The sequence below is a fragment of the Ursus maritimus genome, unplaced genomic scaffold (genome assembly GCF_017311325.1).
Source record: "Ursus maritimus isolate PB19 unplaced genomic scaffold, ASM1731132v1 scaffold_2, whole genome shotgun sequence".
In the NCBI taxonomy this organism is placed as follows: Eukaryota; Metazoa; Chordata; class Mammalia; order Carnivora; family Ursidae; genus Ursus; species Ursus maritimus.
In genome coordinates, this window is record NW_024424452.1 from 42156066 (window position 1) to 42180525 (window position 24460).

At 53.0% G+C, this 24460-nt stretch overlaps 1 protein-coding gene across 1 annotated transcript in view; it reads right to left on the bottom strand.

Annotated features, from left to right (window-relative positions):
- Positions 1–7253: 7253 nt before the first annotated feature.
- FCRL5 (Fc receptor like 5) overlaps positions 7254–24460 on the bottom strand; it is a 33886-nt gene continuing 16679 nt past the window's right edge. The window contains exons 8-16 of the mRNA XM_040635862.1: positions 21597–21875; positions 16306–16584; positions 15025–15303; positions 11485–11763; positions 10935–11051; positions 10310–10337; positions 9308–9390; positions 9040–9108; positions 7254–8761 (exon numbers count right to left, since the gene is read on the bottom strand). Coding sequence (XP_040491796.1) covers positions 8544–8761; positions 9040–9108; positions 9308–9390; positions 10310–10337; positions 10935–11051; positions 11485–11763; positions 15025–15303; positions 16306–16584; positions 21597–21875 — 1631 coding nt within the window. The 3' untranslated portion in view covers positions 7254–8543. The remainder of the gene's footprint in view (positions 8762–9039; positions 9109–9307; positions 9391–10309; positions 10338–10934; positions 11052–11484; positions 11764–15024; positions 15304–16305; positions 16585–21596; positions 21876–24460) is intronic.

Here is a 24460-nt window from a genome sequence, read left to right on the forward strand (position 1 = left end):
GAATAGAACATAACTTACTCAAACCGACAAAGGACATCATGATAAGGGAAGACAGAGCCAGGGAAAATATTTTCAAAACATGTATCTGATGCATGACTTCTATTGAGAACCTACATAGAACTCTCAGAATAAGATGCAGTAGGATGAACAGCGTCTCGAAAATGAGCCAATGACGTGACCAGACACCACAGCTGAGGAGGTTAGACCAATTACAGGAAATGTAGTCTCCATGGACGGAGCCTCCCCCAGGTTCATTTGTCAGGCTGAGGCCACTTCCTATCATTGGTCTGGAGAGAACTCACTGTATTACTTAGGTTGGCAGTCCTGTGAAAACAGCTTTTCACAAAGAATAAAAATCAGAATTACTCTAGAAATACGTTGTGAAAGTCTTCTGCCTCCAAGCGGGGAGTCTGTGAGGCTCCAGAGACTGCGACACAAGTATCAAAAGGTCGACATTGCCTTCGGTAAATGGTTATTACCCCTACGTGAGAGAAACCGGCTCAGCCACGATGGGCCCCAGAGGACCCGAGCTGGCGTCCCCCCGTAGTCCTGAGGGGTGACGGCGCTGGCGGTCTCCAAGTCTGCGCCACGCGATTCGATGATTAGGTCTTGGTGCTTTGGTTTTGGTTTTTGGCTTGTCTTTTGCAAGTAGCCTGTAGCCAGAATGTGCAGAGGCGGGCAGGGTGATGAGGGGCTGGGGCGACAGGTGCTTGTGAGAGGGGCACTGCCTGTGTCCGTCGGGGGCTCAGGGACCTGGAGCTGGGCTTAGAAATGGGCAGTTTGGACTCTCAGGTATTTGCTTGGTGTGCATTTTTCTCAAGCTGCGTCTCTTTCATTTAGCACTTGTCGCGAGGAAATCCTTGCTCCGGTGCTCCATCGTGTGCTTATTACTGCTGGACCTTCTAGAAGATCTTTTTGGTGACACAGCCTGGCTCTGGGGCCCTGACGCCCTGCCTCCTGCACTGGCCATGCAGCCGCCATGAGTCCTGCTGTTGGTCACGTGAGCCTTGCACCTGCTGTGTTTCGGTGTCCTGGTGTCCGTGGCCGTTGCAATCCATCCCCGTTGCAATCCGTCCCCACCGCACAGGGTTACTAGCTTTCAAGGGCCTCGTGTGAAGGACAGAAACTGGAGAGCCCTTTCCTTTTGAAGCTGGTGACCTTATGCGTGTGGCCTCCAGCCCCAGTGTGGACCGAGAGTCTGAAGAGTGTCTGGGGGTCCCACCAGCCTTCCCATGAGCAATCTCAGGCCCTCCTTTCCCTCCCACAGGATCCAGCTTACTCCCCTTTCCCGAAAGGAAGCTTTCGCCAACCACTTAAATGTGGGGTTCCTCCTCCCTTGACCCTGACCTTGGACCTAGCTCCCCTGTGCTTGCCTATTTCTGGACCTCTTTAGGGATGTTGCTGGTTTTTGATGGGGGGATACAGACTAGGAGCACAAAATAGGCAAGTGACAAAATTCAAGAACCGTAGCTGTAAGCTGAGGTTACAAGCAGCTCAGGGTTTTGGCGAAAACCTCACAGGCAGCTGGCCCCGGGGGAGCTGCCTACGTGACAGAGGGAGGACAGGGTGGGGAGGTTGTGGCCAGGCCCTGGGTGTAGTTTTCCACTGCTGGCAAGAGCTGGGGATGGGGCAGTGCCTGTTCAGCATGAAAGACAGGAATTACCACGACAGAAGCCCTACGTTGGGTTTAGGTTTTCAAAAAAATTCAGAAATCCTTTAATGTCTTTGTGTTTTTGGAAGAGGACGGCGCTCTCGTTCCCTCGACACAGTGGTCTTTCCAGAAGTCTCGTGGCACCGCCGCTCAACGGTTTGCATCGACCGGAGTAACTTTTCAAATCAGCTTTCACATTGACCTGATTGTCTTCTTAGGATTTAAAGAATGTATCTCAACATTTCATCCTTGAAACTACCAACACATCAAGGTTTAATGTTTCTCCTGTGAAAACCAGTGAGCAAGCTCCCCTGATGGGGAGTCTTCTCTTCCGCCAAGCAGGAAGAGGGTGAGGACAGTAAGCTTGGTGGGAGCAAGACCCAAACCCACACCCAAATCCAAGCCCAGACAGCAACAGCAACAAAAGATTTTGGCCCTGAGACTTTTTTTTACATCTCGACAGCAAGAATGTCCCTGGTGACAAGTGGTCTTGGTCAGCAGGGCTGCTGTGTCAGCCGGGGTTCTCGGGAGGAACAGAACCAACAGGCCAGCCGGACCCAGGGACAGAGAGGAGATATGTGGTGAGGGTTGGCTCACTGGGTCAGGGCGGCTGAGGAGCCCCCGTGGGTAGGATGGGGCCACGGAAGCTGGCAGGTGGGGCGGGTCGCAGCCCGAGGACCCAAGAAGCTGGGCGCTGCTGTCCCCCCGGGAGAAGGCAGATGACCGGCTCAGGTAGGGGGTGATCTGTCTTCTCTCCACCATTTTGTTCTGTTGGGGCCTCAACTCATTGGCTGTTGCCATCCGCGGTGGTGACCGTGATTTTTACATAGTCTCCGGATCTGAGCGCTAATTTCTTCTGGAAACGCCCTCGCAGACACACCTGGGAATAATGTTTTATCAGCTGCCCGGGCCTGTCTTCGTTGACAGGTGAAGGTAACCATATGGCTGCCAGCAGGCCGGGGGCTTAAACTACACGCATGCTGTGGAGACACGGTGGAGCTCTGGCTTCATCCCAAAGTACGTGGCAGAGGTAGGGGCCTTCACCTGGCCTCAGGAGTCACAGCCATTCAGCCACCTGTATTTTTTTCATCATTTCTCAACAGAGGACTTTATTTAGCCAGTTGATCTTAACATTAACCATAGACAATAAACCAGAAGAAATGTAAACAAATAGACCCTGGGACGATTATGTGTTTCGGCCCAAAGTCTCAGAGTGTCCATGCAGGTGCACTGGGCGTCCCGAACACTGGATCCCGCCGTCTCCCATCACAGAAGCCCCCAGCCTGAGACTAAGGCTGCCTGGGGTGCAGGCTGGCAACCTTCTGGGACTAGAGCTCTGATGATCTGTCACTGACGGCGTCTCCATTGCATGCGGGGCGGGGGTGCATGGAGGCCGAGCCCCTGCGGAAAGAGCTGTGGGGTCCTGGGTTGCCGCCAGGGGGGAGAGCAAACAACCAGGAGACCTCCGTGTCCCTCGCAGTCCCGTCCCGTAGGCCGGGCTGAGCTCCCGGTGGCCAGGACAGGCCGCCCATCGCAGGGGGCTTGGCCACAGCAGCGTGCTGGCCAGCTCTGCTGAGCTGTGTCTATGCATTACCCAAGGGGGCTGTGGGGTCTCTGCGCCTTAGGGGGAGGAGAGGACGAGGAAACAGCTGCTGTGACAGGAGGTCACACAGTGATAAGGCCGTGAAGCCGCATAAAGGGACAGCGAGCCGGGGCGTGAGGACCAGCGTGCGGGGCGCGGGGCCGGAGCGAGCCTCTCTCCAGAAGCGCCTTCTGGACGGAAACTTGCATGCAGTGCAGCAATGAGCCCTGCACAGCGCTGGGGGAGGAGGACCCAGCAAGGGCACAGCGAGGGCAAAGGCTCCCCGAGAGACAGAACTCCTTCTTTCTAGTGCCTAGTCTGAGTCTTGGCACTCCTATGACCACCAGCAGTACCGTCAAGACAGAACATTCCATCGCTGCCCAGAACTCCCCGATCCCCCTTGTGGTGAGCCCAGCAGGCCCGTCCTCCTGATGCTCTGGCCACTGCCGGGCCAGCTGCCCCCGTGGTTCCTCCTTGTAGGAGTTTCGTAAAAGTGGACGTGCGCCGTCCGTGCTTTCTGAAGATGAGTTCTTCCACGCGGCCAGTGCAGGCGAGCTTCAGCCCTGCGGTCGCGGAGACCAGCAGCCGTCTTTCTCTTTAGTGCCCAGTGGGATTCCATTGTATGGAATTTGTCCATTTGATTGACCCGTTTACCAGTCTGGGGAGACTGGCATTGTTTCCAGTTTTTGGAGACAGTCATTGAACTGCTAAAAACACTCATGCCCAGGTTTGGTGTAAATGGTGGTTTTCACGGCCCCAGGGTCAGAGCCCGGGGGACGGCTTGCTGGCTGCTGCAGTGAGTGAGGGCGTGGCTTTATGGGAAACTACCAAACTGAGAAAACGTGTTTTTAAAGGTGTCAATCTTAGTCCTCACCGCAACCCCTTGGGTAGGTGCTGTCCTTACCCCACCCCCCAGGTGAGGGGCTGGGCTGGCGTCAGGTTAGGCAGCTGACCGGAGGGCACAGAGCTGGGACTGGCCAGGTCTCAGGAGTCTGGGCTCCACCCTCTTGCCTGATGTGATGGCTTCCTGCCTGCTGGCCTCTGCCAGGTCCCGTGCTGGCTTCCTCTGCTTTGCCCATCTCTGCCCCTCTTCACGCAGCCTGGCCAGGCACGGCCTTCCTGCGGCCCCTCGTCCATCCGTGCGGTCTCTCCCAGGGTGATGCCGTGTGGGCTCTCCAGGCAGGCTGCTCACCCCTGTGCAGCCTGGGGCTGCCGTGTCCGGAAGCAGGGTGCTGCTCCTGCTGCTGGTGCCCGGCGAAGCCCCCAGCCTCTAGCTGTGGCCCCCAGGGGACAGGAGGCGGCTCCCCCAGCTTGTTCCTGGCTACTCTACTCCTAGGCCTGGCACCAGCCCAGGGACCCAGTAGCATCCAGCGGTCACTAGTGGTCAGCTTTACCTGGAGTTTTCGCCGTGTGGCAAAAACCCCTCTGACATCTCTCCACACTGCAGAGACATGTTCTCCTGCAAAGGACTCATGCTCGTGCTTAAGAATTCAAACAGTAGATCAGAGCAGACAACAAAAGGGAAGTTCTCCTTCTTGTTCTTTGAGGTTGGCCCCTGCAATTCACGATTTCTGTTTTTAAACATCTGGTTATCGGCTCACATATATAAAAGTCATGATAACATATGTAAATTATTGATTTATCAACTTTAGAGAGTGTCAATTCACTCCACTGTAGGGAAGAGAAAGAATTTAGTGTTTTATGACCTTCCTTTCTTCCTGCCCCTCTACTTCCTGGTTTTGTAAACTTGTAAAATTACAAGATTTTCGCAGGGTTCGATTTATGCTAAAAAAGAGTGACTTGAACTATTTCTCGATGTATCATCTCAAGACAAAATCTGCTGGTTCTCGACTACAGGAAACGAGGAAATAGTGCGCGTAGACGGGCTCACCGCCTCTGATTTCCGTCGGGCTAGCGTGTTTATCGTATATAAAGACTGAAGCAACTGTCGTTAAGGGTTCCCTGCGTTGGGTTGATTCTGAAAACCGCACTGACACAGCGTGTAAGTCATCACGATGCCGTGAACGTGGCCTGCACAGAAGCAAGCACTGGGATGAGGCCCCTGGGGAAGGAAATAAAAGGCCGTGTAGGGAAACCTTGGGCGCTCTGAGGACAAGCGTCCATGGGGGACGGTCTCTTCCTTCCATCATCTGCCCACCACCGCCCCGCGCAGAGCCTGTGTCAGGTTGGAACCACGGATCCCTTATCTGCCTGGTTTCTCCCGGGGTCCTAGTTGCAGTTATGTTTATTGCTGCTGTTCCTGGGGAATCCGAGGTCTCTACCGCATCGTCCGGGACTAAGACCAACTTAGGATCTTTGAGTTCTAACTCGTGCATCGTCCAAGTGACCTGTTCTCTGCACACCGTCTTCGCAGAGACCCCCGCCTGTCTTCAGACTGCCTTCTACGCTCTGCGGTGGTCACGGAGCCTTTCCCTCCCCGACGGAACGTAACTGTCTTCGGAGCATCTGCGGCGTGCGGTGCCTGGGGCGCTAGCGGTGGCTGGGACTGGCGCTGGGGAGCCCGAATGACGGCCGGAGAGTGCCGATGACGTAATCTCGCGAGGGTAGCGGGTGCGGCACGGCCTGGAGTGGCCTCTGACGCGATCACCCTTCTGACCCACGCGGGAGTGTGGACGGACCAAACCTCACTGACCGGGAGTGCTCCCAGGAGGCTGCACAGAGGCCGAGTACTGGACACACACACGCACACAGAAACACGCACTAACACACAGAGAAACACACGTATTTAAAATGTTTACTGAATAACTTCAAGGTATTTCAAATATTTTCAAAAATATTCTTGAAGTAAAAAAAATAGTCTTAAAGTAATATCAGATTATTGATTCAATAGTATCAATAATATATAGTTCATATTCTGTTTTCCCTAACTGTCTCCAAAATTTCCCCTGTGGCTTCTTGACCTGGAATCCGATCATGGTTCCCACTAGGCCGTCAGCCCTCCTCTGTCCCTGGCTCCCGCTGCCCTTCTCTGTCTTCAAGACTTTCGGAGGCGGCTGTGTCAGAACGGCCCACCCTTGGAATGTGTGTCTCCTCCTGGTGACAGGTGAGAGGACGTCCCTGTGCCTGCATCAGAGGGCGCACGGGAAGGGCTGTGAACCCACTGACTTGGGCAGAGGTGTTGGCCTGTGTGCAGGGAAGAAGCTGTCCTGGTGTCCGGGGCTGACCTTAGCGTCTGAAGCAGATGGGGGCACGGAATGTAGCCCCATGGTGAGGAGGTCCGCAGCCTGCCTGCACCTGTTCGCAGGGCCACATGCTGTCCCACTTGTCCAAGTGCTTTGGTAGCCCCAGCAGGCTGATGACCATTGGGGAAAGCAGCCATGGGGGACAGGTGTCCATGGGGGGCAGATGTCCATTGAGGGGAAGACAGGTGTCCGTGGGGAGGACATGTGTCCACAGGGGAGGCAGGTGTCTACGGGGAGGACAGGTGTCCTCAGGGGGGCAGATGTCCACAGAAGGGGGCAGGTGTCCGCAGGGAGGACAGGTGTCCGTGGGAGGGCAGGTGTCCACAGGGGACAGATGTCCGTGATGAGGTCTAGGAGCAGGCCCCACTGGGGAGAATTTGGGGTGTATGTGGGAGTGGGACTCAGAGCAGGGACTGTGGCTGAAGCCTGCTGAGGAAGCCAGGGGACAAGATGGCCCTGGGTGGGAGCCACATGTCACTGAACAAAAACCCCACAAGCTCCAGGCTGTCACTTGGGAAAGAGCGGTGTCCTGCTGGGTCCGTGCTCTGGTCACACTGACCGCAGAGGCCACAGGATGGGGCTTGGAGCCATTCAGATCTTCCCACTTCCACGTCCCCAGCCCCAGGATCAGCTTGGGGTGCAGAGGGGTGTGGACTCAGCTGCGAGGAGCCGTGGAGGCTGGGAGGGAGGCCACCTTCACCTGAGAGTAGATGACCGAGGAGCCCTGGGGTCTGGAAGGCCGCTGGCTGGCGGCCGGGCTGTGGGAGGGCAGGTAGGTCCGGAGGAGCCTTAATGCGGAGTTTGAAGCCGCTGTAGGAAGAAGAGCGGCTCTCAGCTGGCAAAGATGGCCCAGCGCTCTCTCCCGGCCCCACGTCTCCACCAGCCCCGTCCCATCCCGGGTCCTCCCCGTGCCCAGGCAGCAGCCTCCCTGTACCGCCAGCACCCTGTCCTGAGACCTCGGCCTCGGGGGGCCCAGCCCCTCCTCAGCATCACTCCCAGCTCCCCAGGTGCCCGGCAGCAGGAATCCACCTCTTCTCCTGTTAGTGCTTTGAGCTCGGACTCCTTGCATGTACTGCGGAGAGCCCGGCCCGGTCACCTGTGCGGCCGCCGGCACGTACTGCCACTTCTCCTGTGCCTGTGACCTCGTCCCTACAGTGGGAGTCGTAACATCGTCCCCCTCTACTGTTACTGTAAACTGATAGGAGTTTGTGTGCATGCGTGTGTATTTTCCAGCATCCGTCACGTGCACCAGACGCGGCCCTGACTGCTATGAATAAATACACAAGCACACATAGCACACTTACTTACAGCACCTGGAACTGTACTGGGCACATAGGATCTTAGCACATGCTGATGGGATGCTAGACGTGGTGATGACTTTTATATACTGTCCTAAATCTGGAACGGGATGTGGCATCCGGCACGCGGCTCTCTCCTCTTGGCTTGGAGGGACCATCTAGGCTTTGTGACTTCAGGCCGGTCACTTAAGGTCCTCGGCCTTAGTTCCCTCATTTATCAGATCGGGGTAATAACAACACTCACCTTGAAGTGGGTTGTGAGTGTGAGCAAGTTCAGGTGTATGACGGGTGAGCCATTGACTGAACCAAGCATGGGCACAAACACAGCTCGTTCGACTTTACACAAGAGGATCAGAAAACCAGAGAGGGAAGCAGAACGGCTAAAATCACACAGCACTCCTTACAGAGCACAGGTGGAAGGGAGTCTGCCCCAAAGGCAGGTCTCCCTTGTGCAGGCAGGAGCCAGGCTGGGGCCCTTCATGGCCGAGCACCCGCCGGGGAGGACGGGCACAGCCAGCCCACCAGCAGAGTCATCCTCAAAGCTGCTGGGACGGCATCCCCAGGTCTGCTTTCTCAACCCTGTGGGTTAGAGTGGGAGGCAGAGTCGTGCCCCTGAGACTCCCGTGTCCCAAGCCCTGAAGCCTGTGAGCATGTGACCTCACAAGAAGGGACTTTGCGGATGTGATCAAGGTTAAGCACCTTGCAATGGGAGGTTATCCGGGGTTATCCAAGTGAGATTTTAGGGAGAACTTTAAATCAGAGAACTGTCCCAGCTGTGCTCAGAGGGAGACCTGGCTTTGGATGAATGGTCAGAGGGAGGCCACACACCACTGTCCACTCTGAAGACGGAGGAAGGGGCCGTGAGCCATGGGGAGGGGTGTCCTTGAGAAGCCGGAAAGGGCAAGGAAGTACTTTCTCCCTCGGAGCCTCCAGAAAGGAGCGCAGCCCAGGCAACAGCTCGACATGAGCCCGGGAGGCATGTGTCTGGCCTCTGACCTCCAGCACGGTAAGCTAATGCATCGGTGACCTGATGGAAGGAGGACGGGAATGCTGACCCCGTGTCCCATGACAACGGGGAAAGCCGAAGCCCTGACAGGGCACGTGCCCCTCAGGCTCTCCCGAGGCTGTCGGTGAGGGATGGAGAGCGAGGCCTGGACGGTGGGGTGAGGGACCCCAGCAGGGCAGGTGGGCACAAATGAAGAAAGCCAGTGACCCTCGCATGGGTGGCTCTGTGTCTGGTCTGCTCAGACCTGCAGAAGGGGTGGAGGCCGCCGGCACGTCCGGAATCAAGTCCACGGGTCTTACCTGCACGTCTGTTCCCCTGCTGAATCGTCCGAACTTCCGAGTACACCACGTCTCCTCCTTTAGGGTTGACTTGGAAAGAAGGTGCAGCTTAAGAGAACTATAAGGTCCTCGCCTCTCGTCCGAGCTATTTCCCCCTCCCCCAGCCGGACCTTGTTCTCTGCAGGGACAGGGGGCTTGGGGCCTCTGCACAGCCCTGTGGTCTCCTGCCCCACCCCTGCCCGGACCAACCCTGGGGTCCCTGGCCAAGTGTGGGGCCCTTGGTCCTCACCATTGCTGTATACTGGTTGGAGCTCCACCCAGCCTGGCACATTGTAGTAGGTGGGCTCTTGGGGGTCCGCGTCTGAAGGGCTCCTGTGAGACAGAGACAGCCATGTCTCCCAGCGAGCCTGCCGAAGCAGCTGCAATCATCACGCGCTGCTGGCAGGTCTAGCCCAGCGGGTGGCTGCCGAGCCTGGACGCGTAGATGAGCGCATACCCAAGGGTCTGCGGTTAGGAACTGTCACGTTACAGATGACAGTGTTTCCAGACTCATGGGCACCTGCTACATACCAGCACTGCGCTGGACAATACGAGGCTGAGTCTATCATCATCCCTCTTCTATAGATGGAGAAGGTGATGATTCCGAGAGGCAAAGTGACTTGCTCAAGACCACGTGACTACAAAGGGCCAGAGCCAGGATTCGAACTCGTCGAGAGATCAGGATCTCAGAGAAGCCAGTCATGATGAGGGCTCAGGGGAACTCTGCATGCTTTGGACGCTGCTGCCATGGGCTTGCCCAGAGATGGTTTGTGAGCCATGGTGGGGCTCCCAAGCTTAGCCTCTGGGATCCAAGATGGCAGCCCCTTCTTCACAGACACCACCTCCGGTTGGCAGAGTGATCTCTCTGGGCGGCCAGTCGTGTGACTCCATCTTTTTGGCTGTCCCCACAGCAGGTATGACGTTGGTCATGTCCAGAGCTTTGCAGGCTACCAAGTTGAGACTGGCTTAAGACATGGGTGGATTCAGTCTGATAGTGGTCAGTCAGACAACCAAGGCAACAGTGGTCGAGGTTGTAAGTTATGAACGAAGAAGCAGTGAACACCCGAGGCAAGAAGGCGTAGGCAGCTAGGATGGCGGTGAGAAGGTCCTGGCAATTGCCTTGACGTTTGCCAAGGCAAACAGCGACATGAAGATGGCACAACCTATCTGTTCCCAGCAGTGACCAGACCCTGTTCATTTTTATCCCCTGAGGGCATCCCGTTAACCACACGCAACACAGCCCAGGTCTTACCTAGAGGGGTCAGAGGTCGTTCTTCCTCCTGCAAAGGAAAGCAGAGGGTCACTGGAGCCAGGAGAAGGAGGCCTTCACAAGGGGCACAGCTGCCAGGGGCTCAGGAGGACCTGCGGGGGGTCACCGGCACTACATGGATCCGGCTCTGCTACGCCCAAGGGAGGTGGCCGATGGGGCAAAAACTGGTGACCCTGGCTTGCGGTGGGGCTTAGCGACACCACGAGAGAGCGTTTTGCCAGGCACAATCGTCTAGCTGCCGACGGGAAGCAGACCTGATCGGCTGTGGAAATACTGCACGTTAAACCACCAGTAAGTCATCAGATCCCCTTGGGTTTCTGTCCTCGCTCCCATTCCTTGGAGGCTCGTAAGGGTGGAGAGGGAGACACGCTGAGGTTTATGATGCTGGATAAACTCTGTCTCATCGAGGCATTTTCTGTGCATGAGGGCTGTTTCGGGAACCCTGTGTTTGCAAAGATGAATTCTGGGGGAGCAGACGGAGAAGGTGGGGACTGGGACTGGGCAGGGCGGAGCTGTTGAGAGCTTGGCGGTGCTTACAAAGGCAGCAGGAGCCTGGCGGGGGGCGGGGGGGACGGGGACGGCAGGGACTCAAGCGAAGGTTACCCACCTGCTCTCCTGAGGAGCCGGCAATACAACAGCAGTGCCACGACCACGAGGCCCACCACGCTGAGCAGACCCCCAGCCACGCCTGTGGCAATAGGGCCACTTTTGCTCCCCGTCAGCCCTGGAGGGGAGACCCTGCGCGTGAGCTGGAGGGAGAGGCTCGCGGTCTCGAACTGCTCTGACCCCTGCAGCTGATGCTTGGGGCTGGGAGGGAGGAAGGACCCGGGGCACCAGGACGGGGAGGCTAGGCAGCAGCCCAGGAAACGGCTCCACTCTCCAGGAGGAAGCTCACGCCTGCGGCCGAGGCCAGGCTGGAGGGTCAGGATGGACGGGGCCCACTAGGGAGCATCCAAATCAGTGATCGTCCTTGGTCCCCTGCTCCACTCAAGTACTGTCCCTTCAGAAACGCTTCAGAGGAGGACCATGTGCAGAACTCTCAGGTTTGTGTCCCTGTCCCTGAGAAGCAGGACTCTGGTCACACGGCATGAGGATTCTCAGAATATCCCTGGAGGAGATATTTGTCCACATCTGTGGCCTGGGCACCGGAAACTCACCTGAGACGGAAAGTGGCACCGCCTCGCTGCGCTGGGGCCCCAGGCCATTGTCGGCCTCACAGGAGTAGTTTCCAGAATGTTCTGCGGTCAGAGAGAGGTTGAAGGACGCTCCTCCTCCAGAGGGGGCCGAGCTGCTCCCCAGGGTGACATCCTCGTGATAAAACCAGTACAGGATCGGGGGAGAGCCGCTCTGGGCCTCACAGCGAAGCTCTACCGTGTCCCCAGGGAAGGCCTGGGCCCCAGGCGCTCTGAGGGTGAGGACGGGGCGGGACGCTGGGACTGAGGGAGACACAAAGTTAATACAAGTTTCTACTTCTACCATATTTGTAAACAAGCAGAAATTATAAACAAATGACAGAGGTCAGATCTCAACCTTGGAAACTAGATTGAAACTCACATGACGGACAAAGCTACTGACCTTAATCTGCAGAGGCACGAAAATACCCAACAGAAAAGTGTGCGAAGGGTATGAATTGCGAACAACTTTGAGTAGCCAATAAATAGATAAAGAGATCATTACTTCCATTACTAAGTAAATACATACAAAAAACCACCCATCAGAAGGGCAAAGCCTTGGATCTGTGGACACACAGGCACTTAACGGGTCTAGGTGGGATGGTGGATTTGAGACACTTCCTGGCATGGTAATACTTGCCAAATTGAAAATACACATCAAATTTGACCCCACAAGTCTACCTCTCAGACTGCTTCCTTCCCAGATACAGAATGTCTCATGTCAGATACGGACATGAGATAGGCAAAAGCATTTGTGCAAGGATTTCTGTGGTAGAATTTTTACAATCGCAAAAAACTGGAGACAACCTAGTTGACCAATGAAATACAAAAGATGTCCAAGATGTATTTTTAAGTGAAAAAGCAAGTTGCATAATTATGTATAACCTGATTCTATTTCTGTGAAAAAAATTTTATACCTTTATGTTTATAATATATTTGAATATTTCTAGAAAAATATCCATGAGTTCTAGCAGTTTTGGGGTGAAGTCTTTTTGGGTTTTCTACGTAGACTATCATGTCTGCGAAGAGTGAAAGTTTGACTTCTTCTTCGCGGATCTGGATGCCTTTTATTTCTTTTAATTGTCTGATTGCTGAGGCCAGGGCTTCCAGAGGGTATTATGCTAAAAGAAATAAGTCAGTCAGAGAAAGACAGATACCATATGATCTCATTCATATGGAATTTAAGAAACAGAACAGATGAAGATAGGGGAAGGGAAGAAATAATTAAGATATAAACAGAGAGGGAGACAAATGATAAGATATTCTTAACTCTAGGAAACTAACTGAGGGTTGTTGGAGGGGACGTGGGTGGGGGAAATGGGTAAGTGGGTGACGGGCATTAAGGAGGGCACGTGATGTAATGAGCACTGGGTGTTAAATGCAACTGATGAATTACTAAATTCTACCCCTGAAACTAATACTATATATGTTAACTAAATTAAATTTAAATTTAAAAATTTTAAAAAGAGAGAAAAATGCCCATGAAACCCTTTTCTTTTCTCTTTTCTTTTCTTTTCTTTTCCTTTCATTTCTTTTTCCCATGAAACTATTAAGGGTGGTTATATCTTGGAAGTATGTGGACATAAAAGTGCGTGCCTGCCGGGAGAACGAGACCTTCACTTTTCATATTGTGTCTTTTGTACCATTCACGTTTCTTATCATGAAGATTTATGTATTCCTTCCGAATAATGAATTACTAAGAACTCAGTAGTTGAATACCCACCATTTGCATCAACATGGATGGGGCTGGAGGGGATTATGCTAAGTGAAATAAGTCAAGCAGAGAAAGACAATTATCCTATGGTTTCACTCATATGTGGAACATAAGGAATAGCCCAGAGGGCCATAGGGGAAGGGAGGGAAAACTGAAAGGGGGGAGGGATCAGAGAGGGAAACAAACCATGAGAGACTATAGACTCCAGGAAACAAACTGAGGGTGTCAGGGGGAGGGGGTGGGGAGATGCGGCAGAAGGGTGATCGGTATTAAGGAGGCCATGTGTTGTGATGAGCACCGGGTGTTATACGCAACTAATGAATCGTTGAACACTACAACAAAAACTAATGATGTACTATATGGTGCCTAACTGAACATAATAAAAAAAATAAAATAAAATAAAAACTCAAAAGTTGTGCTAAAACAGGTCACAGTGTAGACTTAGGTGAAGACCTGGGTAGGCCCATGCCTCCACCTGGCTTTCCCCTCACCAGCTGTGCGTAAACTAGCTACTTTTTACCTCTGAGCCTCACCTCCCTCCCCTGCAAATTGGGGATAAAGAGGTTTCACCAGTTTATCTTAAAGATGAAATGAGATATTATATGCTAAGTACTAAGCAAAGGGCCCAGCACATGCAAGGACTCAGTGACAATGATGGTAGTGGTGATGGTGGTGGTGATGGTGGTGATGGTGATGGTGATGATGTTGGTAGTGATGATTATGATGATGGTGATGGTAGTGGTGATGATGGTGGTGGAGATGATGGTGATGGTGGTGGTGGAGATGATGGTGATGGTGGTGGTGGAGATGATGGTGATGATGGTGGTGGTGATGAATGTGGTGGAGATGATGGTGATGACAATGGTGATGGTGGTGATGATGATGGTGGAGATGATGGTGATGATGGTGGTGGTGGTGATGGTGATGGTGGTGGTGATGATGGTGATGATGATGATGGTGGTGGTGATGATGGTGGTAGTGATGATGATGATGGTGGTGGTGATGGTGGTTGTAATGATGGTGGTGGTGGTGCTGGTGGTGATGGTGATGACGTTGATGACCAGAACATTCATCTCAACTGCCCTTAGCATACTTTTGCTATACCCCAGTTCTCCCTAAACAGGAGTTTGGGGGTTTGGCCAGCCAGTATGGACCATCAGAACAGGTTCAGAGCTCACAGGAATCAGCTTTCCTTTGGATATAATACTTAATAGTGAGAGGTCAGAGGGCAGCATAGAGAATGGAGGAATTTGGTGGAGGGCTGGCTGATTCCATCCATGCCATCCTGCTTTCTCCTCTCTGTGCTGGTTTCCTGTGCTCCCATTGCTTTAAGAATCACTTTGTAAACAGGATTGGTTGTGTTTCCTGAAAGGCTACACACAGAGTTGATGTTAATATAGAGTTTTTAATATGGAAGTTTGAGGCATATTTATATTCCTGGTAATAAAGGAAGCACAAGAGTAGAGGCTTGCGGGGGTCAAAGAGAGAGAAACCCAGACCAGGAATGGCCAAATCTTTTTTGGAGCAGAGAGACACGTACTCAAAATTTCTTAATTTCCCTTTCAGTAATCGTAATTACAGATCAATATATAGTCTATGGTCTAAAAAGCCTTTGCATTTTTAGTGAAGAGTTTTGGTCCCATATGGGAAGAGGGACTTGGACATGCAGATGGGCTTTCTGCCGGCAGGAATTCCCCGGGGCTGGGCTGTCACACCAGCAGTGGGGGTGCCGGAGCTCCACTCTGGCTGCTGGGGAGAGAAGGCAGGCTTGCCATGCTTGGTTGTGCTGCTTGTGGGCAGGACCAACCCACCTGTGACGCTGAGTGGCACTGCCTTGCTGCGCTGGGGCCCCAGGCCATTGTCAGCCTCACAGGAGTAGTTTCCAGAATGTTCTGCGGTCAGAGAGAGGTTGAAGGACGCTCCTCCTCCAGAGGGGTCTGAGTCGCTCCCCAGGATGACATTCTTGTGATAAAACTGGTACAGGATCGGGGGAGAGCCCCTTTGGACCTCACAGCGAAGTTCCATCACGTCCCCCACCGCGGCCCGGGTCCTGGGTGCCTTGAGGGTGAGGACAGGGCGTGACGCTGGGACTGAGGGAGGAAAAATAGTTAACCATCAGTTTCTACTGTTTAAATATGTTCTTCCAAAGGAGAGACCTTTCAAACTGGAAACTGTTTTCCTCAGTTTTTAGTGACCTTGTGACATTACTCAGAACCCAGCTGTAATTTGTTCTGATCTGAAGAAACAGTGACATTGGGGTGGTGCTCTGTGTGGCTCCCAGGCCTTGGGTGTGCAGTGACACGTGTGTTTGGGGAGTCTGAAAACAAACATTAAATTGACTTCTGAGAACTCAAAAGACAATTGGGGGAAAGGAGAAATCGGTGTAATCAAAACTAGGAACAGGAGAGATCCACTATTCATGCAGCCGGGGATGCCACCCAGTGTCTGGGAGGGAGTAAGGTGTTGGTGAGCTGGGGCTCTGCTGGGGTCTGAGAGCAGGGGGGATTGGAACGGCTGAAGGAGCAAGTAGGACAGGAGGCTGTGGTTAGGCTATTGGAGCCACGCATGGACGTGGCAGCGCTGGCTTATGTGGAAGAGACGACAAGCCACGGTGTTGAGTGGCTCAGCCACGTGGACGGTAGAGTCCTGGAACGACGGCAGAACGCAGGGTAGGGAGGAAGGCCATGGGTGAGGTGCCAAGCCTGCACTGAAAGGGGCATGGTGGGGAGGTCAGCCCATCACAGGGGCTGTAGCTGAACACAACAGGGACATGCCTTTACAATCTCTTTTCTTGCTGATAATTGTTGACAAGGAAGTAGTTTGCGTACTGAAAGCCTGTGCTTCTATGTTAGGGAAATTTGGGGAAATTTTGGTCACAAAATTTGCTTCCAGGAAGTGCATAGCAAGCAAAGGGAAGGGGCAAGTTCCCGAAAATGCAGACTCCAGAGCTCCCGGATGGAGGCTGTGTCGGCGGCAGGCCTGCTGCGATGTCACAGTGCAAAGGGCCCTGTGGGACCACCAACCTCGGCTACTGGGGAAGGTGGGGGCATGGCGGGTCCCCGGTTGTGCTGCAGTCGGAACCATCAACTCACCTGTGACACTGAGTGAGGCCGCCTCACTGCGCTGGGCCCCCAGGCGATTGTCGGCCTCACAGGCATAGTTTCCAGAATGTTCTGCGGTCAGAGAGAGGCTGAAGGACACTCCTCCTCCAGAGGGGGCCGAGCTGCTCCCCAGGATGACATTCTCATGATAAAACCGGTACAGGATCGGGGGAGAGCCCCTCTGGGCCTCACAGTGAAGCTCCATCATGTCCCCCACCATGGCCCGGGTCCTGGGTGTCCTGAGGGTGAGGACAGGGCGCGATGCTGGGACTGAGGGCAAAAATAAATTAGTTGACATCAGTATCTTTTCATAGTTCCTTTATTTTCATTTTTCAGAGATTACCTCTGTAGATTATTTGTGACAGTTTCTAGATCTTTTCTATGTATAAGAACACCCTTTGACACCAACACATAAATAAACACGTAAAAACATACATGCACACACAGGCATGGGGTCACCATACACGTCCTGGTCTGCAGCCTGGTTTTCCCTTCAGCAACACATCACGAGCCTCTTTCCACGTCATTCTAGAAGGTCTATCCCATCCACCTTTAGAGACCAACTTATACTGAGCTATAATTTATACACAGCAAATGCAACTCTTTCAAATTTGGGGTGAATACTGCTCGATTATTTTAACAAGTGCAAAGCCTCCCAGTGTATGGGTTCACCATAGGTCACCGAAGGAACCCCATGGCTGGGAACGTCCTGTGCTCCTCCGGCAGATAGTGCCACGGCCAGCAGTCCTGGGTATCCGTCCTGGCCCATCTGTGTGTGCACTACTTAGGATAAATTCTTAGAAGTGGAATTTCTGGGACGAGGAACATGAACATTTAAATACACATATATTCTGCTAGATTGCTCCTCAAACACTTTGGGCCCTTTTGCACTTGCACTAAGGGAATAGAAGAGCCCCTGCTCCCACACTCTCATCAGTGAGAGTCACGGAGGGGGCAGAGGCTTATTTATTATTTCTTCTCTGTCCCCAATCCTACATTCTACAGTTACTCCATCTGAACAAACCACCCGTCGCAGCCTACGCGACCCTGTGGGCTACTAGTAGGTGTTTCAGGGGCTGCTGGTGAGCTACAATCCGTTAACGAGAAGGTCCTGCCTATGGACGATTCAGACATTGTTGACAAAACGGAAGATTTGGAAACTGCCGTTCATTTTCAAAATGTATCCAGTCAACTCTTTTTTGTCCTCCACTGCGAAATAAGAATCACGACCACGAGAGAATTGTGGTTTTTTATTTCTTCTCCTCCCTTAGACCAGCCGACTTTCCTTTGTTACATATATATATATTTTTACATTTTTGGCACTTTCTGTAACCATAATTCTCACAGTTGATTAGCCTTTGTTTTCATTTCTGAATCAGTGGTTTTCAGCCCTATCTGTACAATATTCTCACCTAAGGATGTGTTAAAAGATAACGATTGTAGGCCACATCTGAGAGAGTCTAAGTTTAACTGGTCCAGAGAGAGGCATCGTAATGAGCCTGTTTCCGAGCCCCTAAGCGGCTCTCACAGAGATTCAGTGCGTACGCTTTATATTCCAGTGAAGCCATTTTGAGTCCTTTGTATCGATTCCTATTTTGGTTGGCTGGATTTTGTCATCAAGTAATTTTTCAAGAACGCTTAACGGATACTAAGTTGCCTGAGTCCCTGCATGTCTGAGCACGGGATTTGGTATAAAATTCTCGGTTCTCTTTCCTCCCTCGAAAGTACACGTCTGGACGTGAATCCTCTCTCTTAGCAATGATTTCTGTGGAAAGCCTAAGACCGGTCTAACATTCTTTTTTCTTTCTGAGATGCCTGCACTTATGTACGTACTGCTGTGATCACACTTGCACGCGCACACGCACACGCACACGCACACAGATATTTAACCTCGACATCAGTAACCTCCTGAGGCTAAGTCTTTCCATCTATGTATTCAAGTTTTCTTCACTTCAGGAACATTTTTTATTCCATCGTTGAGTTTCATTTCTCTCCTCGGTTTGATTTCCTGACTTAGAGACAGTCCACTGGGCGGTCTTCACTGTCTGACCTCCGTAATTTACATTTTCGTCTTGTTGCCTTTATTTCTACGTTTCTATTTCTACTTTGCATTCTGTATTATTTTCTCAAACCAGTTCTTCATTTGATTAATGGTTTCCAGAAGTATACATTCTAATCTTACTGCTTCAAGTTTGGATTTCATTCTCAAAATAGCTTTGTGGGGTTTTTTTTTTTTTTTTTTTTTGGTGTTTTTCTGAGCTCTGCTAGGCAACTTTTAAAATCTCTTGTGTTGTCTTATTGTCTCTTCTTTAACCTGTTTATTCATTTTTGTAGTTTTTTTTTTTCCTGGAGCCCATATTTTCTTTAATTGTCTGCACAGTATTCAGAAACATTTGTAGGGTTTATTTTTGTTTCCATACTAATTCTTCTTTTTAACAATTTTATGTATTATGTGTCCTTTCTTTCGCTTGTATAAGTTGAAACGCATCGATGCAAAGACTCCCATGTTGTGCTTCGTTTTGCTTATAACTTATCCTTTAATGAATAAAGTTATATTCAGAGTCTTGTATTTGCTTGAGAATACTGTGTGTGTGTGTGTGTGTGTGTGTGTGTGTGCGTGCGTGTGTGTGTTTCGGTCGCTCAGGGCTGGTGATAGATCAGAGCACATTCCCATGAAATCTCTTTGCCTTTTCTTTGGGGTACATTCCCTCAAGAAAGTAGACTGCTTTCCGAATATCTGCCTGCCTCCCCATGGAGCTTCCCACTCGGCTCACAGACAACTTGCTTGCTAATCTAGGGCTTCTTAACTTCCGCTGACTTGTATGAGCAGATGCAAAGATCGGTGTTCTCTTCCTGCTCTTCTCTTCCTCATCTTACCTCAAAGACTTCTTGTGCATTGAATTGTAAATGCTGACTGAGGGCCTGTCCGGTGCCAGACTCCAACGAGGCACAGGGGTGTCGCGGAAACCCCAGGGGATCTGGCTCCCCTCTCAGGAAGCTTATATCGTGTATGGAGGGAGGCAGACAAGAAATGGGAAATAAAGAGGTTTTGGGTATAGCCAAATTTGAGAAGAAAATAAAACTTGATAATGGGATGGAGGATGCCTTAGGACCGGGGGCATTCCCAGATAGATTAGGTTCTGGCTTTGGAATCCGGACCTCAGAACACTTAAATTTCTTAAATCGTCTCTTTATATCGGGGAAATGTCTTCTTTCAGTTATTCTTTATTTCCATGATCTAAAACAGGGGTTATCAAGGAACCAGAGGTCCTTCAGGTCCTTATGCTCAAAGACTGTCTGTACCCAGACTCACGTGTTCCTAAGACCAGCACATCGCCGGTTTGCACACTCAGCAGCCGCACTCCCACTCTGACTACCCCCCGCTCCCACAGCCCCCAGGGTCCCCACCCAGCTCCCGCGTGAGCGCTGCCGAGGCTTCAGCTGGTGGTGCTCTCCCTTGCTGGGGCAGGTAGACAAGCCCGGCGTGACAGCACGCACGCGTTCCCTGGCTGCCTTCTCTGGGGCTTTGGTGCCTCTCACACTCCCCCTCACTTCATTTCTTTCAGAGCTTCATGAATTCCTGGCCTTTGGGTTCCTGTTCCAACTCAAATCACAGAGCTCTGGGGCTGCGAGGGACACAAATTATTCTGTTCTCTAACTCGCAATATAAGGTGAAAGCAATGAGACAAAGAAAGTTAAAATGTTTTGCCCAAATTACGAACCAGTTATGTTCATAGCCAGAGCTAGAATTCAGGTTTTCTGACTCATAGTCAGATCCGATGACCCAAGTGTTTTTCAGGTACACTGGCTCTGTCTAGGAAACCCCAGAGTCTGTGCTGTGCATACAGTTCCCTAAAACAAGCGTTTTCTGAAACAGACTTCGTTACGTGTCATGTTGTCTCCGTACTTTGTTGGGCTAAGGGTGGGCAGTGCGCCACCGTGGCCTGGGGGGTGGCTTGGAGGCGAAGCCGCCTGCCCTGTTAGACCAGTGAGAGCCCCCAGCATTGGCAGACGGGGCAGAGGATGGAACACGGAGCAAGGGGTCACCCCCGGAAGCTGACCAGTCGATGCTGGCTGTTGCAGAAGCTGTGAGTCAAGAGAAGTCATGAGAGAGAGGGAATGGGGTGCAGCGTGGTCAGGAGCAGCAGGGACGGCATGTGGGGACACGAGGAAACTAGCTGGTGGCCTGTGAATCGAGTGACGGACGCTTCTAGCTCGTTGCGTATTGACATAACTTGCTTTTGAGAAATAAGTTCCATTCTGAGACATCTCTCAGCTCTTCCCAGGGCCTGCAAGTGTTGTCTCTCTTGTTCTTCTCACACCCTAGATGTCCGGGCCCTCCCACTCTGGGGACACCCCGGGGCTCTGTTTCCTTGTGATGTGGACTGGATCGGTCAAGATCTTTCGGTCATACTTCTGCTTCTCATGAAAGCAGACAAACTGACGAACGACCAGACTTTCACTCTCTAATAAGCGAAGATCCCAGTGTAAACAGAGGCAGCTTCCCTCCAAACACGACACCGTTTTGGTGGTTACATGAGTCACCATGAGCTGTACACCCTGCTTTGTATACTTTTCTGGATGTGTGTCATACTCTCAGACTCCAGCACTTAAAAACTGTAATATAGTAAAATGAAACTTATTTTAATGGATTAGGACAAAGCATCACGGAAAACTCCAGAAAGCCACTCCTCCTCCCCTCATCGATCCTACTGCGAGCTCTTGAACCACTTAGGATGTCCAGAGAAACTGAGGGCTCGCCTGCGACTTGTCCATGTGACTGTGCTTGCAGCGACGTGAGCACACGTGTCAGTGGGGAAAGCAGGAGATGCTTCTGTGCATTGGGTTAAGAAAAACTGTGTTGGGGCCCGAACCTACAGGGCATGAGAAAATATTCTGAGGGAACGCCTTCGTCTGGCAAAAGCTGGGGTGTACGCTGAGCATCTAGGGGTCTGGCTGAGCCAGGGCTGGGTGAGGGCTGAGGCTTGCAGGCCTCTGGTTCTATTGGGACAGGAGCCCCTAGGGGCACCAGGTTGGGGGGGCAGGGCCTGGAGGGTACATGCAGACTTCTGAAGGGCTCAGTGTGAGAGGCGAGAACTGAGTCACCTCCCTGAGTTCAGCCACAAAGCGCCGAAAGCAGAAGCAGAAGGATGCGAACAGAAACAGAGTCCCTGGGTGTCCCTGCTGCCTCGCCACTTACCGCGTGGGGCCTCAGTTTCCTCTTCTGTAAAACAGGGACAAAAGAGTCGGAGATGAGTGACCAGCAGGAATCCAGGGCTTACCTGTGACAGACAAGCTCTTGGCATCGCTGCGCTGGGGGCCGAAGCCATTGTCCGCGGTGCAGGAGTAGGTCCCAGAGTGCTCTGCAGTCAGAGTGAGGCTGAAGGACGCCCCTCCCGCAGAGGGGGCCGAGCTGCTCCCCAGGGGGACATCTCCGCGATAAAACTGGTACTGGATGCGGGGCGAACCTCTCTGGGCTTGACAGTGAAAGGTCACCATGTGTCCCTCAACCGCTCGGGCCCCAGGAGGGCTGATGGTGAGGACAGGACGAGACACGGGGACTGAGGGAGAGAAACATCAGTCAGCAGGTGCTCCTGCCCGTTCCCATCACTGGCCGGTCCCAGCCCTTGCCCTCCACGCTGGCCTTTCCCTTCCCCGTCACCCGCTGTCCTTGTTAGGAGACCTCAGTCCCGTGTCCCCGTGTAAGTGACGCTCTTGGGGAAGAAGTTCCTTATTTTGCTGCCTTACCAGTTCCTTCCTCCTGCCTGTGACCCTGGGAGACCTGCCCCTCCGCTGTCCAGGGGGGGTCCTCCTCCTTCCCCCGGGAGCCCAGCTGCCTCTGTCCCAGATGCAGATGCTTGGGCTCCACCGGCCTCTTCCAAGTTCCATTTAGATGTGCCTCATCCTCTCCACACGAGAAAATCCACAAAACAAACCCAGCAGATCTGCGTTTACCTTTCCCCATTGTGCCTTCCTCCCTGGTTCTGAGGACGGGTCTGAATGAAGGGGTTACATTTACTGTTTCTGCCTCTTTGCCTCTCGCTTATTTATTTATTTATTTATTTATTTATTTATTTATTTATTTATTTATTTATTTTGTGCGTCGAGACCTGCTTTTTATCCCCATGCAATAAAGTTGATTTTCCATGTTCGTGAGTATAATGATGACACAGCGTTTCTGTGCGTGGGCCTGGTGTGTGTGTGTGTCATATATAATTGTAAGCTCAGGCACGCAGACACTTACTGAATTATCCGTCCTCTGGGGCAGGTGCTATTATCGCCCCCCTTCTACAGAAGCGGAAGCTGAGGCCCCACGCGGTAAGTGGCGACGCAGCAGGCACACCCAGGGACTCTGTTCCCGTTCGCATCCTTCTGCTTCTGCATTCAGTGCTTTGTGGCTGAACTCAGGGGAGGTGACTCAGTTCTCGCCTCTCACCAGCGCTCGGCTTTGCTTTGTCTGAACTGGCCCCTGTCTTCTGCTCAAAGGGGCTCTTCCCTTGGTTTCTGTGGGACACATGGACACGGCGCCTCTCCTGCCAGCCACAGTCCTGGGGGGCCTTCCTCCTCCGCGGGGCTGGCCTGGGGTCCTGACTGGCCTCTCTTCTGGGGCCTCTGCTCTGCTCCTGGCTGCTCTCCAGATGGTCTTTTCTGCCATCCATTCTCACCCACAGCCGGAGTGTGAAACGGTTTGCAGACCCCAGAGCTCCCTTTAGGATGAGGCCCAAGCCCTAGGCGTGGGTCTGAGGCATCCCCAGGTCCTGGTCCTGGACCTTCCCCTCCTTCCCGCGGGCCTTCAGCGTCTGCCTCTGCCTGGACCACAGCCTCTCCCTTGCCTTCCCTGCTTCCCCTGACACGCTGTCCAGCCGTCAGCTTGCATGCAGACTCCCCTAGAATCCTCTCAGGGCACAGCAGAGATCGGGGTGCCCCTTCTGCACCTACATCCTCCAGGAACTCATAGCCCTTGGACTGGTGCTTGCGCCATTGCTGGGCCACACCTGCTGCTCGACCCCAGAACTGTGTGCACAGGCCATGCAGGCTAGTCTGAGGCCTCTGTGGACGGAGTGCAGTCGGCACACAGGTCACACACGCCCTTTATCCTCAGGTGCACAGGGGCACCGTCACGCAGAGCCTTACGCAGTGGAGGGCACTCATGGCGATGCCAGTGCCCCATGACTTTGGTCCTCTGGATGTCAGAGCCACAGTGTCTCTGTGTCTTTCATCTGACGCCTCCCACAGGACTCCCGGGTCCATTTCCTTATAACCCTTTGTGCATCAGCTGTGGGAAGGGCTGGATTCTGGCTTGTCTCCAGCCTGGTTGTGTTTTTCCTACAGATGAGGAAACTGAGTCTGCTCCAGTCCTGAGCCAGGACTGGACTCCGCAGCAGTATGGGGCCACACCCTGCAGTCCCCCCACCCCCAAACTGTGCCTGAAATCTGTTCTCCGTAGACAGCACAGCACTGAGACTCAAGACTCAACAGCAACAACTTCCACTTTGTAACTTGGACACCTGCCTCAGGGCCTGAAGCCCGTGGGCAGGCAGAGCCATCTCTGCTCCCCAGCCCCCTGCCCTGCCTGCCCCCCTGCCCCCCGGGGCCCCGCTGGCCCCACAGCCTGTCAGACCAGACGTGCCTGAGCAGGAGGGGCGTCTGGCGAGGACCTCGCGTCCTGCCTCTGGCTGTGTGTCTTTCGTGGCTCTGGACCGCGTTGATCAACACGTGGTGTTGAAGGGATAAGAAACACCTGTGGGCCCCTGGGGACTGTTCTGTCATTTCTGAGAACACTGGGCATCTGGGGATTCACAGGACAAGTGGTGAGAAGGGGGAAAACATCTGGCTCCTCAGGGGTCGGGGGCTGGGCGGGAGGCCGCTACGCAGACAGCTGTGATGGCACCTGCCCTGTGCCAGTGACGAGGCCCAGAGAGGTGAACAGCCGTCCCGTGAGCCAGGAGGCTCCAAGGGCATCGGGTCGGCCAAGGAGGAGACAGAGGCCCTGGAAGGTGGGGACACGCTTCCAGATGGCTTGTGGGGAGCGAGTCCAGGGACGGGGGACTGACCGCCGGGGCTCACCGGTGACAGACAGGACCACCGGCTGGCTGCGCTGGACACCCAGGCCGTTGTCCGCGGTGCAGGAGTAGGTCCCAGAGTG